This window comes from Ptychodera flava (assembly GCF_041260155.1).
Source record: "Ptychodera flava strain L36383 chromosome 3 unlocalized genomic scaffold, AS_Pfla_20210202 Scaffold_26__1_contigs__length_13983176_pilon, whole genome shotgun sequence".
Lineage (NCBI taxonomy): Eukaryota > Metazoa > Hemichordata > Enteropneusta > Ptychoderidae > Ptychodera > Ptychodera flava.
In genome coordinates, this window is record NW_027248280.1 from 2,589,796 (window position 1) to 2,606,450 (window position 16,655).

The following is a 16,655-nucleotide window of genomic DNA, read 5'->3' on the forward strand; positions in this document are numbered from 1 at the left end:
TATAATGCTCATTATTGTTATTATTGTTACACCAGTTTCACATATTTTCAAAAGTTTTGTTTCCATGTTTTTAAATGTATTGCACATTCGCGTCTGTTTTATTATGTGAAGCTTCAGAAAAATATCCTGTCTTTTATCTTAGTCAGTCAGAAAACAATGCTTTGATAAATTGCTCCATGAAAAATCATTCCTCTTGTATTGTTAAAGGTATCCAAAGAATCGTAATATTACTGTGTGGAGTGTCAAACCAATATCATGAGGTCAGTGTGATTTATTGCATGCAAAGAAATCCAAAACAATCTTAAGGCAAGGATGAAATGAAAAACATTACTGAATACTCATTACTTTGCCAGCGTGTTTACATTTTATTTTAATCTTATCATAAAATTGATTCTCCTGCTGTACGATGTATCATGACTTTCTGTCGTAACTTTTTAATTTTTAATGCCATCATACATCACTGTAGATGAGATGTCATGTTCCATAATGAAGTATAAACAAAACTGCAGCACTATAATGTGAGGTCAAAAGATAAATGTGTTTTCACAATTACTCAGAGCAAAACAGAAGTTAAACATGTTAATTGAGTTTATCACGGACAAGAATGATTGGATTATCTTTTTTAACCCTTTCACCACCATGGTTTGGCCCAAACCCATTGTTATCAATGATGAGTGTGGACCTGTTTACAGGGAAATGGGGGGTGAACAGGTTAAAATTTAACCCTGTTTCACCACCATGGTTTGGTCAGAAGGCATTGTTATCAATGGTGAGTGGTGACCTGTTTACAGGGAAGTGAAGAGAACTCTTGATGAAAATTGTTGTGTACTCATTCCACTCCCATGTTCAGTACTGGGCGTGTACATTGTGGCTTCATAGGTTTCTGGTATTGTCTCTACATGTACAAACTGTAACTGGTTTCTCTTTTTGCAACAAAATCTCAATCAATGACGGCTGTTAATCAATTATCATGTAACAAACAAATGCTCGTATAAAGTAGTGTCAGTGATTTACATGTTGCAAGAAGAGAGCACCTGGTTCACAGGGTGTTTGACCTCAGTCCTGTTGCACTTAAAATTTGTTGATGCGGCTGTGATCGTAGATTTTGTTTTGATTTTGGGACACCAGTACATGTACATGGACTTCTTTATTTTTTGCGGGGTTAATGTTATTCATGATTGTGTTTTCAAATTGGATTGAAAGGAACTACAGTGTGTTACCTGAGTATGGCTTGTAGATAGTATCCTAGGGAATGGTATGGAAATAGCCAAACCATTGTGTGTCAGTACTGTTGTGCAGTGTTTGCTTGCTTCAATGCTTGTCAAAATCTAACATGACCAATGATGGAGCTCCGATTGTTGCCTTCGTAGAACGGTAAGAATAACCACGTTTCCCACGTACTGTCAACAAACAGTGAATCAGTTTCTAAACTTACATACATAGGTTGTGATGCAAGTCAGAAAAAAGCCCTGCAGCCTGTATGTCAACCAATTAAACTCATCTAACATGCATCACGTTATTGTGATGATTGTCAAACTCAAATACATGTACAGCTAATCTGAGGTTTGCGGTAGAGAGGTACTGGCTGTTGGCTTTTACAGCTTACTGATAAGTCGTATATGAATTTATGATGTACATTTTTGGCCAATATGCCAGAAATGACTTGAATGCATTGTACTGCTTTCTATACCTGCTCTGTGTGCGGTTAAAGGTGTGTTTGTTTACTACTACTCGACCCGTTCTATTTCTAAGATAACATACTGACCAATTTGCACTGCATTTAAAGTGCAGTAATATGAAATTGGGCAAAGCTAGGGGCACAAGTAAAAACCGCTAGGCCCACTTCCCCTGGGCACTTTCCTTACCACAGCACCAGTGCTTGCCTGAAGGTGACTTGCCTGATGAATAAATTCATACAAACAGATGTGTACATGTTCTCCTGAAATTGTATTGAATCGTACAGTAGCTATTGATGGGCCCAGTGTTATCCAGTCTTGATAAACTGGCTTCTAATGAGTGCATCCTTTGTCTCTGTAAGTCTTTTGGTGTAGAATTTATACAGCCAATGAGGTGGATAGCTGGCATGCCTTTGTGAAGTCCAGTGAGAATCCCTACAGTGACCTTAACTGTACTGTGTACATACATCACATGCCTGGCCCATACTCCATTTACAAGTACATGCCAGGATTATATCAATGGCCTTGTTTGCTCCTCTGTACCTAGACAAATAGAACCTTGGTGTTAGCTGTCTGAGAGGCCTTGCTCATTGTTTACAGACAGACTGAGTGCAGATTGTGGAATTACCTTCCCTAGGGTCTGTTACTGACATGTATGCCCTGGTATAGGGTAGGTCTCAGTAACAGACCGACCTTTGTTCTGTCAAGGCTATTGACCTTCTCGCTGCCTTACTAGTGCTGTGTATGACAGTATTATACACAGGCGACGTACATATGCAGTTTATTGTACCATGGTTTCTCTACCCCAATGGTAACTTATATTGTGCAATGTATTTACTAAATTGTGTATCGTTTGTATCAGTTCAATGTGTTTTTTTCACTTTTGATGTTTTATTACTTATTTAAAGTAAATAAACAGGATTTAAATGTAAAAATAAATTGTATAGCTTGCCATTAATCATTGCTGAATGGAGAAAAATATTGAGAATGTCAGAAGTATATCTCATCACTGGAAAGCCTTGTGAATAGCCCTGGTTATTGTAAATTGTATGCAAATATTATGTAAATTAATATGCTAATTAGCCGCCCGCCTTTAATTTTTATTTGTGGAGAACACTGGAAGGTAGAGCCTGGATGGTCTTGTGGAACATCCATTGTTAGCATAGCTGTGATTGTGTAGACAACGTGCATTTAGAGCTGTTGACAATTTTCATTTATACATGGCAAACTGGCATATTAATATTATTCGGTGGGAAATCTGTGTGAGTGACAGTGCTCAACATATGTTTTTAAAAATTTCATGAGGAACAATAAATTGTGAAACTGGGTGCTAATGAAAAATACGTATCTAATTTGGGAACATGCCCAATCACATAATATATATCACAAAACTGCCGTTCTTGTGTGGGCCAGGAATATTGAATGAAGTATGTAAGAAGCCAGGCTACAGTGTATGTACAGTGGATTTACTTTTTCTATTTGACTTATGTGTCTAGGCAGTATTTTGGCTATGCGCTTAATTTTAGACTCCTATTTATAGATTTTATCGTGTGCACTCGTATACATCACCTGTAGGAACTGACAGCTGTTGATGAGTTGCTATGAGCCCCCTGTGTCTGGCTTGGAAAGAACGCATCATTTCAATGTGTCTGCCCAGCATAGCATAACAATCATGTTCTTGTCTGTACTGACTACTGTAGGACAGAATGACTGAAAGAATAGTAAACTGTTTGCCAGATGTTGTACATGTAGTATGTACGTGTATGTCCCTGTGTCATAGATGTAGACTGGAACACTGGCTATGCCGGTATTCTGGACGGCAGAGGTGACAGAGTGTGTTACTGCAGCTGGAGGTTTGTTCCGTTGCATTCTGGGAAATACTTGTTCATGTACACAGTAACACCAGAACTAAGAATAGATCGAATCGATCGTGTAAGCATGTACATTTGGCTTGAATTTTGCATTAATGTAAAATTGAAATTCAACACTTATATAATGAATGAAAATTTTCCTGAATTGGACGCATGCTTTACAGATATGTCGTTGCATGCATTAAAACACTCAGAATGTCTCGGTGTTTGTGTTTTATCCAGCCTATTGACTGTAATTGGCCATGCTCTGTCTTTCAAACATAAGATTATAAGAGCGGGGACTAGTCAATTGATTCAATGATAGGATGACAACACTTCCTGATAATACATGCATATGGCTATAGAGATTATCCCTAGTAATATCAAAGTGCACCTCCCTTCCCCATCCAGTTTGGCACGACCAATCAGCCACCTTTGCTTGATCATCCTTGATGTACCTTACACACTGTATTGGTTACAGGTACATTTGCATATCATAAGAAGAGACACCTGCTGTTTCAAGTGAAAGAGTATGGTATTTCATAGCTCTGCGTACGATGCTGTGTGTTCCGCTACAGCTAACCGCCCCGCTCACCACAGCCCTGCAAAGACCCGTACGTAGAGTTGGTGACTTCAAATCCATTTTTGGACTTGACGTAAAAAGCCAAATTACTGCCGAAATTCAGCGTTCTTGGGCCCAAGTCGTATCCCTGCCTACCTCAGCTACTCGATCGCTTCCAAAAATGCCAGTCTTTTATTCTTTTTTCGTAAATAACCGTCGATGTCGGCAACTCTCTCGCTAGCCCTGCGTACGTACGCAGTGTACGCTGTGTGTTAGGAACGCACACAGGGAATGCACAGCGTACACTGCGTACGTACGCAGGGCTAGCGAGAGAGTTGCCGACATCGACGGTTATTTACGAAAAAAGAATAAAAGACTGGCATTTTTGGAAGCGATCGAGTAGCTGAGGTAGGCAGGGATACGACTTGGGCCCAAGAACGCTGAATTTCGGCAGTAATTTGGCTTTTTACGTCAAGTCCAAAATGGATTTGAAGTCACCGACCCTACGTACGGGTCTTTGCAGGGCTGTGGTGAGCGGGGCTATTAGCTGTAGCGGAACACACAGCATCGTACGCAGGGGTAGGTATTTCAGACCATTATGCACGGATTGCATTTGGGTGGAGCAGGCCAGAGATGTTCAGATTTCAGGGGCCATGGATCTTGGAGACATCAGTGTTGTTGTGTGTTTCACCTACGTGAAGACAAACAACATTTACTTTGTAAAGCAAAGTGCCAATGATAATGAGAAATTCCTTGAGTTTTCACTTGATGCGAAACCAAGTCCATACATGCACTGGTATTCGGAGGAAACAATATACCGACTGTTTGATGACACCAGTGCCAGCACATGTATAGGTTTATAGGGGAATGAACTGCCAAAGCTTGTTTTGAATTCACTGCTCAGATGAACAGTTTGGAAAGGGCGCAGCCTTTGAATGGGAGCATTTGGGATAAGTGCTTGCAAATTGCATGGCATGCAGGGTTTCAGCCCCTTCAAGTGTTCAAAGCAAGCTACAGAAAAAAACAAGTGTGGAATTAGAGACTGGGAGAATGCCAGTAATTCTCCTGAGTGAAAAGTGGGTCAATTAGTCTGTGGTGAATCAGATTACAGCCGACAGGGGGTCATCTTGAGGATTAAAGCTGGGTTAGAAAATCCACTTGTACTCCTTAAAACAAAAGTCGCTCCACTTAAGCCGACTTGATTGCCATTGTCGGAGCAACTTAAGGGAAAACAACCGGAGAAGGAACTTCAGCAATTCAGATGTATTGGTGCACAGACTTTGAAAACAACACAGGCATTGCAAATATTTTGTTGCATAATAGAAATATTGACAGACATTGGGATGTTATTTATAAAGTGTCTAGGATTTTGAATTGTAATCATTTGTACATGTATGTTAAAAATACATGTAGTTTGCTGAGCACTCCTGTTGTCCAATCAAAGATCATCGCAACATTTGCTCTAATGAAAAGTTGATTGCCCCTAACTGTGAACTGAAGTGCAAAAGTTTTATGTTCTTCGTCTGTCATTTGTCAGTGCTTTTAGTGTGGACAGAATCCATGCATGTATACAAGGCAGACTTGCAGTTCTATTGGTATACTAGTACTTGTTGTACATACATGCAACATGACATTTAAATTTTGAATCATTCATCAGAATAATCGAAGTTATGCTGTAGGCACATGTACATGTATGGTACTGTCAGTAATTGGCAGAGATTCATTCAGCGATACACAATGTGCCCGCAGAATCTAGCACAAGAACCATTTGTATTGATATCATTAGTTTCATTTGTAGTTTCATTCGGCAGGTAGTACTTGTAGTGGTAGTACTACAACAAGTGATATTTCTATTGACCTCCCTGCCATCTGAAGTTTCACCTTGTCCCTGTAAGGCCTGGCATGTCATGTGTACCACAGAGTCTGATCCGCACAGCTTGTCTGGATTGGCTGATGCAGTCTCCCTAAGTCACTGCAGAAATAAACACCGCTAAGATGACTTCACTTTACATATACAGTGTACAAACATACATACATTATACATACATACATACAAATGTACCTTATCATACATACTGTACAAAAGGTATGACTATACCCGGTACATGTGTGATACATCATGTAGCATGTACATGTGAAATATGTGATAACAAAGAGCTGAAGGCTGTACATATACATGTAGGTATATTGTGATGTATTGACACAAGATGTCTGAAGGTTAGTGCAAGTCGTGTCTTTGCCTCTAATACAGTACGCTGATTGACTGCAGTAATTCACAGTACTCTATTATCTGTGTTAGATTATTGTATCTACTGCTTGGTGTATCTTTACAGCTGTACAGTTGGCTACAGTTGTGTACCAGTACATATATAAAGTACCGGTGTAGTTAGACACTACCTCAGGTTATAACAGTACTTTAATCAAGACTTCCTCTTTAAATTAATTTAAATGAGATGGCCTTACTCAGGCATCACCCCCACACACCCTGAGGGGGACACGGAGACTGCATCTCAAGCTAATTTGGCAAATTCACTCCATGAGTGGAGTCTTCCCTCCCAGCTCTTTCCCATAGCTGACTGGTCACCAGATGTTGGCCACGGGGCTTCCAAGTTGCTTACAATCAGTTCAGCTCAGAGCTATAGTTTGGAACAATCCTGTCAACATTGCAAAATATACATGTACCATTTGCTCTTTCAATACATGCGGTAAGCCCATACACGCATGAATATGTTAGACTTACATACATGTACAGTATATTTGTTCACCATGTCACATGACAATATGCTACTTGGGGGGTTTCAACCTTAGAAGGGCCACTGTTTATGGGCTCTTCGCTTTAATGGTTATACCCCTCAACTATCACAGTTCATTGACTAACCAATTAATCATTATTCTCCACAAGGATTCCAGTAAACATAGAGGACACTGACCCTACACTGAACCTACTCAGCAATAAACACTGCACCTCAGTTAATAGGTATATTGAGATAGTTGCACATCATACAAGGTTAGAGTAGAGGGCACACCCGGTATATTTGGGAATGGGTTATGAATTTGTTTCAACAAATTGTAGCTAATTTACATGTGTGTATGTGTGTATTGGAGTGTACATACATTTGTTCATAAAGTTATTGCTTAGTAAACCTGTCGATACAGGATGTATGAACATTTACGGAATGTCTGGTAATACTGTAAGCAACTAAATTTTAGTCTGGATCATAATTCATTTGTCCATAATGACAATACTTGTACACTTGTGTTGTGTTTGGGACACTGGTGTCAACATTTTATCTGAAGGAGGACACAAAAGAGCAAGTGTGTGACCAGTCATTACAATACTGCATCCTCAAGATCCTTGCACTTAATTTGTTCTTAGTAGCTAACTTATTTGTTTGCCTAGCGGCGCTGGTGATTTTAGTGACAGTTTGATGTGTTTATTAAAATAGATGACATGACCTGTAAATTATTGTAACACTAGGCATTATATTTGATTTGCAGTCAGCCCATAAAACATTTCACAAAGTTCGTGTATGATACCACGTAACAGTGCAATGTCTGATGAATTACTATGTGGCTCACTTTGTGTCTGTGTGTGCGTGCGTGTCACATTACCACTAGTATACATGTACGTCTACTGGTGGCTGTACATTCATAGAAGACATCAAATGCAGATTTATACATGTACTGGTATATACGTGTATATTATAAACTGTCAAAGATCTTCACGCACTGTTTACAATGGAATAAATATTTTCTTCTGTGAATTGGTGTGCCATAATTTATGATCTTTTCATAATATACAAATACAGTACTATATATAGTATGTGTTCAATTTCTATGTACTGTACACTAATGGTATATTTCAATGAAATTTTCAAAGTCCTTTGTTCCTCAATGAGCAGGCCTCCATACCATGTAGTGTTATTTGCATTTATTGATTTTATCATTTTGACATAGACATGTGAAAATGTGTCACCCCAATTAATAGATTTCAATTTTACAAATGTGCATAGGTTGACTTTAGTCCAGAAAATCTAAATTGTTACTTTTTCTGTCAAAAAAATTGCCTCAGGCTCACAATAATGACAATTCCTACATTAATTTTATACTTTGGGAAAAATGACCAATGTAAAACTGATCAAGGTAACTTATCCAGGCATTGAAGTACATGTACATAATAATACATGGACATATTCTAGGGTACTAGTGAATGTGTGGTATATTGTGTTGGAAAATGCCTGTACTGAACACTTACATTCGTGCCGTACCCAGTCTATACTCATCATACACACTAAACACTGAACTATTATTTTTCTCTATTATTTTCACAGAAAATAAGATTGCAAAAACGTAAATTACTGCAAGAGCTTCAAAATGAGCCCAACAAGCAGTAGATCAGAAAAGCATTGTAAAAGTTTGAGTCTGAATACATGTACATGTAGCGCCATTTTACCTAAGGACTGCAGCCCTGTAAAATCTGCTTAGGTTCCCCAAGTCATGTTACCAGGCTTTCCCTCAGAATATTGATACAATCATACTATGCTACAGAGGACAAAAGTGGTACATGTATGTGGTTCCCAACAGTGTCACTGAAACTTGCAGGTAAATGGTTTGGGAACCACATACCAAATGTATTTGACTATGGATTTATAAACCATACTTCAGTACATACAGGTACAGCATCAGAGTTATCATCATTTCCCTGTCAATAGTTGTTTCTATCCATTTGGTCTGTTTGAAAACAGCCTATTGTATTCGTCAGCTTTTCCGAAATATTGAAGGGGAAAAACTGTTAGTCCAAACAACTGCAGCTGCTGTCCAATGACATTGGATGGGATTAGAGTGAGGTCAAGGCTTGATCACAAAATAACATGCCCTCAAATTGAACCATTACTTCTATTCTTAGATGTAGATCTGTAAAGTCATTGCTATATTTACATGTATTATTAAGAGGCAGGTCTCTGAAACCACATGTAATTTTACTTTGTGATAAAAAAGGAAACAATAGGTACCACATTGTTTTAATTACATGTAACAATTACAAGGTAATAACCGAATTGATGTGATGTAAATCAAATGCAGTTGAAAGTTAAATCTGTGCCACTCTTTTCTATAAACTTACAAGCTCTGTTTTGGTATCATATGTATGATGATAGACGGTCAAGTCTAAGTATTGATGTTTATTTTGTGAAGTATCAAAATTACATTATCAAGCTATCAGCAGCTGATTGAACTTTAACCCTTTCACCACCATGGTTTGTCCCAAATCCATTGTTTTCTGTGGTAAAGTTGGACCTGTACACAGGGAACTGGGGGTGAAAGGGTTAAAGGCATGGTTCAGATGTCAGATTGTCTTGCCAGGAAATTTACTTATTAGATTACAATTTCAATGGAAAACAAAAGGCTATGACACCTTCATAATCCTCTTACAGACTAGAACAACTCGGTCTATGGGATTGAATTCCCTACCTTTAATGTTTCATATATTTTATTTGAGGGTCCACAGGGTCAAATGAGACTTCACAAGTACCATTACAACTCCTTGAAATTGAATGAGGAAATGATTATTGCCTTGTTGTCATATGATTATGATATAATCACCAAATTTAATTCATGTTTTTCATTTAATTTCCTATCTCCTGTTCCTTGTTACATTTTTAAAGGACTTCGCAAACATACACTTATTTATACTCCTAAAATATTTGCATTTCCTGGTTCTTGTTTTCAGACTTTGCAAGATTCATTTCCTCAACACTGCTATGCTAGCCTGGCTCACAGCTGCTGTATGTTAGAGTGGACATTCATCATAACTGGCAGCCAGTCTGGTTTACTTTGCTGAGCTCAGCAAAATTGTCACTGCGTATACATATCTATCTAGTGATGTTGTTTTACTACATGGTCCAGTGTTATGGCTAGTTCTAAGCAAGAACTTCAAAGGTGAGTCACGTTTCTATTACTCCTTGCTTTCTCATTCTAACCAACAGCGTTGTGGTGCGTGCATTGGTCAGAGTACACGTACATGTCAAGGTCAGAGGTCAGCCATTCCATGTATGTGTTGTCATCTCCACGATGAATACAGAGATGTATTCAGTGGCCATACAACCCAGTATGGTGTTATTTTCTCCTCTTCTGAAACCAGCTATCTTCCGCATGTACTTAAGATTTTCCAGGTGACTTTGCAATGTAACAGTGTCTGGAGAAAGAATATGCCAATCCTTAACAATTATCTCATGAAAAAGATTCTCTCCCTACATAGTTTGTTGTAAGCCTATCTGGTCTGACTCTCTGGTAACTTACCTGAATTACATATACACATACTACAGGTACATACCAATATACATATACTGGTATTCAGAGGTTCAGGCCTGAAAGGGTTAAACTTTTAAATCTGGTAGATTTTGCAACATGTCCTCCCATAGTCAGGACCTACATGTACCTGGTACATATACAACGCGTCCTGTAAGCCAATTCTACAAACCTTTGTCTCTCAGAAACTTCCCTTCAGCTCAAGAAACTCTTGAATATAACATGTACTGGTATAGGGCTGAGGAGGAATTTTTTAGTTTCTAAATTGACGTTACGTCAACGGAGCTCAGAAATGTTAAAAGTGAGAGGGTACACACGTACATTGGTTGAGGATTTGTGGAAATTGTGGTATGCTCAAAAGAATAAAGGATTTCAAAACCATACATTTCCTTATGCCTTCATCAATTGATATACCGTATATAGATCTGTTTTAATTTCAATGTTAGCAAGTTCCTAAATCATATTTCTAGGTCAACAGGAAAACATTATAATTACAGGTGGATATAAATAGCTGTAATATCATGACTGGCAAAGCAACATGTGTAACTATACCATGTGCCTGGACATTGATCTGGAAAGAATATATAATAATAATTATTCACTTTGTCTAATGAAAAAATAATAAGAATGTACTGATGAAGTATGTGTATAATATTTTTCAATGTCGTAGCAATTGTATGTATATCAGCTCCGTAAATTCCCACTAAATTTACATAATTGAAATTAAACCTAAACTGTCTTCCTGCTAGATGGTCTGGTATCGGGTGTCCTGTCAAATCAGTAAGAAGTGGTACATGTATGTAGTCAAAAGAGTATTTTTCTCAACTGGGCACATGTCATGTACGTGCACAAGAATGTAACATTACCTAGTTTGGCAGTTTCAGCTGCCTTGAAATACCGAAGTATGGTGTATGGCATTGGACTTGGCTGGCTATTACATTCTGTTCAATACTGAATTTCACTGACTTGGCAGGATAATGGCCCCTGAATACCAGGGAGGGGGGGGCTCTGAAATTCAGTGCAGTTTCCATTGACTTGTCAGCATCAACAAATAATGAACGTACATGAGTACTCCTGGTACATACATGCAGCAATATTCACCCAAGTATTCCAAAGTGCTGTACGTACACATGAACCTCCGCTACCCGTCCCTCCCTCCCTCCTCCAATAAACATCCAGCATAAAGTCTGCTTTGGTCAGTGAGAATCGAATGCTAAGTTCCCCAGCAGGCAACTTTGAAGTGAACTTTTAGGAAAGTGCATTGCATGGGTCATGGAGGGCCACATAAATGTGAGAAATCTTTTGTTGAGAAATCAGTGATGCTTTGCAAATGGCACCCTGTACCTGTCAAAACTCCCTGTGAGCACACAGTCCTCTAATGAAGTTGTAATTGTTGCTTTCATTGTGGAGTGAAAAAAGAAAGATACAAAATATTCAAAGCATTTGGTACATTGAAGATATTCTTACATGAGACTTCACATATTCATTTACATTTCCGGTATGTGTTACACATTTCTTTCCAGTTCAGGGTCCTGACCCATATTTTTACCCATACACTGTACAATTTAGTGTCTACAGACCTGTAGACTGACACAATAGGTTTTGAACTTTATGTAATGCTGTGAAGGTTGGATCAATCTAATGGATACTTGTACATTTTGTTTTGTTTTTTTTTGTTTTGTGCATGTGATCAGAAACTACTTTCTCCTGTATTGATTTTTGCAACTTCAGCATTAATAGTGATTCACTCCTATGGTGTGTGTGTGTGTGTGTGTGTCAGCGGCATGGAACAGCAATGCCATTGCTCACCCTTGGTGCACAGAAAGACATGAAAATCTAGTACCACATGTGGTTCTCCTACATGTACCAGTACATGTGTCCATCATAGAATGTCTGGCTGGTCTAAAAGTTGGCGTAACTTTTGACCTGAAAATGGTCTAAAATGAAGTCATGGCTATGATCTATGATGGTTAATAGACCAATAGGGAAAGAGGTTTACAGAAATACAAAAAGTGACTCCAGCTAGTGCAACTCGTACATCACAGGTTTATTTATACCAGAACCAAAACTTGTGTGAATGATGTGTCAAGAAAGTGCCAGGAAATGGTACAGTATTTTTAAAATAGCATGATAAAGGGTTCTTCCACGAGTGGATTTTCAGGGGTGGGCCATCCCTCTGTTGTGGAGCAGTCTATTAGTATGCTAATAACCATGTATAAAAATAATGCATTTTCACAACAAAAGAATATGCAAATTATGCATTGTAATGTAAATTGTCTCCCCTCTGTTTTTACCAAGCTGTGGAGAACACTGTATGAATCATATTGCTGTACTCGATCTACATTGCCCCACATTGCAAATGGGAAAGGCCATTAATTCATCTAGTTTAGAAATAATACATGTAGATCTTTTTCACTCAGTCTACATGAACCAGTATTTTGAACCTGTACATGTATGTACAGGTACTCAGGAAAATATCAAATTCTGACTCAGAGTATAACCAATGAAAGTGCATATTGAAAAACATGCTGACTTCCAGGCAGATCAGAGCAAAGTTCTTTCAGAGGAAGATATGAGTCATATAGTCAGCAGTGAATTGTGTCTGTGTTCAGGGGTCAGGGAAACATTACCTTTCCATGGACAAATAACCCATTGTGTTCACTGGTATGATACATACAGGGGTAATTATCACTGTGAGGTGGTTTCGTCTCGTCATACTGTATCCTTTCTCATTTTCGTGGATGTGGTGCCGTGGACATCATCGCTCTGCATTGCAGTAGTACTTTGAGGAGGAAGGTGGACAGAAAGAAATGGTGTTTGAGTGAGTTGTGTGTGCCCTTGCTGCAACTGAAGGCCCCAGACACGGCAGCTGGTCTTTCACTTGTTTGAGAATGTAATGACAATGGAGAGATTTACTCGGCGAAGCTGTTTGCTGGAAATAGCCTCTGTACCTACATGAACAAAGGCAGCGTCTGTGTCCTTGGACGAGGGCCACCATAGCTTGCCCCTGCCGGCAGTTTTTTTCTTGTCGGGCGCCTACTCACTAGACCCACCCAAGTGAAAATTTTTTCAACAAAACAGGAAGCTGAAGTCGGTGAGCTCAGCGCAAATGTACAGTAACAATGGCACCAACAGGAAGATAATGATGGTTAGTGTGTCCTATATGACTCAGTATGGTACATGTACATGCATGTGTTTTGCCAAACAGACAAACAGATCTATGTTTTGGTCCAGTTGTGAAACACAATCAAGCGTACGGTATGTGAGCTGGGTACAAAACAGGTCTAAAAAGCCTGAGTGTGGTGACATCCAGTGTCCAATTTTGAAATATTCCACAGTCATACAAGACTTACCCTCAGTCCAACCACGGGTACTCTACAATGTAACCGTGGCTCAACCAAATATAGTAAAGACAAAATATAACGGAATGTGAAGATTTCAATAGAGTGGAATGTGGTAGAACTATATTTACTGTAAATTCAGCCAAAGTGAAACCAAAATATTTGGTTTTAGTTTACATTCATGTAAACATGGGACATGAACAGTAAATATATACATCTGTATCATAAAAAAATTTGTAATCTACAGCAAAAGTTTTGTACACTACTTGAATACATGTATTCTGTACAAATGACTTTGTATCATGAACTTCATAATAGTTGAGACATTTAACTTTATCCACATGTGCAATGTACAGTACCATGTCTACACAGTCCAGTGATGTATAGACTGGTACCGTACACAAAGGTGTATGCCTTACATAGACATGGTGTGGAGTTCCGTGACATTCATATGTACCATACATGTGCATACAATATTTCATTATATTGTACCTCATGAGACTCATTTACATGTACCAATACAGTACCAGGTGCCATGACTCAAGTAGCCAATCATACACTGGTATTTTTCACATACACGCATGTGTGTACATTGTTGTACAATAATCTTTCGATGGATCAAAAGTGCTGAAGTATGATGTGGTACTGTGAAAATGTACCCTCTAACATTAACAATATTTATAGTGATAAGCATGTCAGTTTCAGATGCACCTGCTAGTATAGTAACCAAAAATATCACCTGCCCTTGCCTTAGTTTCCAACAGTAAATATTTTAGTTACCAGCTGAATAAATCATCTGTGAGTTTGGCCAGTAGAAGCATCAAGACTACAGGCCTGTGAGCTTTAGCTAGTGGATTGCTTGCTCCTTCTAGCTGTAGTGTGTGATATGGCCAGTGAAGTGGGTGGCAATTACACTTGAGTTTTATTGACACCACGTTTCAGTCTTACCAACACTCTATTTTTGTGGAACCATATCTGTCTTCTATGCAAAAAATGATTTATGTACTGAAGAAAAAGGCCCTGAGTTCAAAAAATAAGAAAAATTGATGTGCCGATAACAATGTAGGGCAAACCACAGAAAATGGAGGTCAGCCTACACTTCACTGTAGATCCTGTGTTTGTAGATTGAAGGGTGCAGTAAAGCATATGATGTTGCCATGCCAACTGTCAGGAAACGTCAGGTCAGTAACCTTTGATTGTTGGCGTACATTGTACATGCCTATTTAAAGTAGGCTGATATCATTGGACATACAAGTCATGTTGTCTCAGTCCAATGTGAAATGGAAATGACATCAAGGCAGGGAGTGAGTGACCGTGTGGTTACATGTAGGACATAGCGCATGAGATACAAAGGAGACATGCAAATATATGTAAGTATGTTTGGATGAACCCACAGCCTAATGATATAGTTCACCATTATGCCAGGAGATGAATACGGTGAACACACTGGTGATAGATGATCAGTGTAGAGTCGTACGTCTGTGTGTTGAAATTTTTCAATCAGTGGCAGCTTTTCATAAAATGTAAAATCTGAATAGTGCGTACATGAATACGCAAATCTAAATTGAAACAGAAATGGCATACACCCATATACAAACATGTGTACAAGCTTGGACAGTAGATCAGCATGTAGGCTAGCCAAGTTCAAGTGGGTGTTATTGAAGAGAACCATATCATTCACCATCACATCAGGAGTGGCGTGGTAAAACAGTAAAGGTAAATTTGTCAGCTTTGTTTGATCAATGGATTAGTCCAAGCATTTATTCCTGGAAGATCTAAAATGTAAATTGAATTTCCAGGAAGAAAATAGTACGGTAGATTGCAGGATAGAAAAGCTGTGAATTCTTGGAATTATATCAATGCCTGTAGAAAAATGTACCGCTGTCTCAGTCTCTGTGGGTGGACTCAAGGTTGGAATTTTTACCTGGAAATGTGATGACAGAACTGCCGCAGTGTTTAATTAAGAGATTGAATTATGAATCAAATATCAGTATAGGTCAGACTGAAACACAACAAAGTCCCATTGTTTTTCCTGGTAAATTAGGCCTCTGGGGAACATAATAGGGCTGAAAGGGTGAAATCATTCAGTACTTTACATGTACATGTACATCTGTGAGCAGAATATACCTGTATGTACATAGTGATATAGTCGTGTTTATTAAAATGAAAGAAATAAATATGTTGACAACTTAATGTTTATAAAAGGAAAATAAACAAATAAATATTGTGACAATTTTAGGTTAAACAATACCATAATGAAGGACACTTTCAATGCCCTGGCAAAAATAATGCTTGTTAACCTGTATGAAAAATTGCAAAATTGTTCGTAGTATTCCTTTGCATTTTATACTCTGTACATGTTTGCTCCCCCTAGTAATTTGTCAACGGTGGGGGGGGGGGGGGACAGCCTCTATGAAATGGTGCCAGTCACACTTAAGAGATACAAGTAGAACACATGAATTGGTGATATCCCCCATAAATTTTCTGCTAAAGGGGGAAATCCCCCCCTGTTGATGCCATTCTGGATAAAACACTGGCTGTGCAAGACCTGAATGGATGAACATTGTCATTACACGGTCTAAGGATTCTGTATATTTGCACATTACATTTTTATGGCTAGTAGTGATGGTATTTGTTGATTCTATGGGTGGAATTTTTCTTTTTAATTAAGGTGTGTGTATATGTTGTCACTGACATACCGGGGTACCAGTATGTCTATTGATTTTGCAATCTCTTCGTGTCAAAGCGACGACAACAGGAACTGGTTGGAGGCAATATGTGAGAGAGAGAAAAAAATGAAAGCTTAATTGTCCACGTATTGATTTTTATGAAAGTCATCAGTGAGAAGTCACAATGTGGTCTTTTGTTCCGCGCAGTGCTCGGCCAAATGAAGGTTATTAGAATGAATTATTGGTAATAA

General features: G+C 38.6%; 1 protein-coding gene across 13 annotated transcripts in view; it reads left to right on the forward strand.

Annotated features, from left to right (window-relative positions):
• Positions 1 to 16,655, forward strand: part of LOC139125811 (rho GTPase-activating protein 32-like) — a 54,014-nt gene that overhangs the window by 1,383 nt on the left and 35,976 nt on the right. For 5 of the 13 annotated variants that reach the window (XM_070691904.1, XM_070691905.1, XM_070691907.1 and 2 more), the window contains exon 2: positions 9,817 to 10,025. In XM_070691904.1, coding sequence (XP_070548005.1) covers positions 9,997 to 10,025 — 29 coding nt within the window. In that variant the 5' untranslated portion in view covers positions 9,817 to 9,996. Of the gene's footprint in view, positions 1 to 9,816; positions 10,026 to 13,045; positions 13,543 to 16,655 lie in introns of those variants that run through there. The other 8 variants (XM_070691902.1, XM_070691906.1, XM_070691903.1 and 5 more) reach the window with 6 other exon arrangements.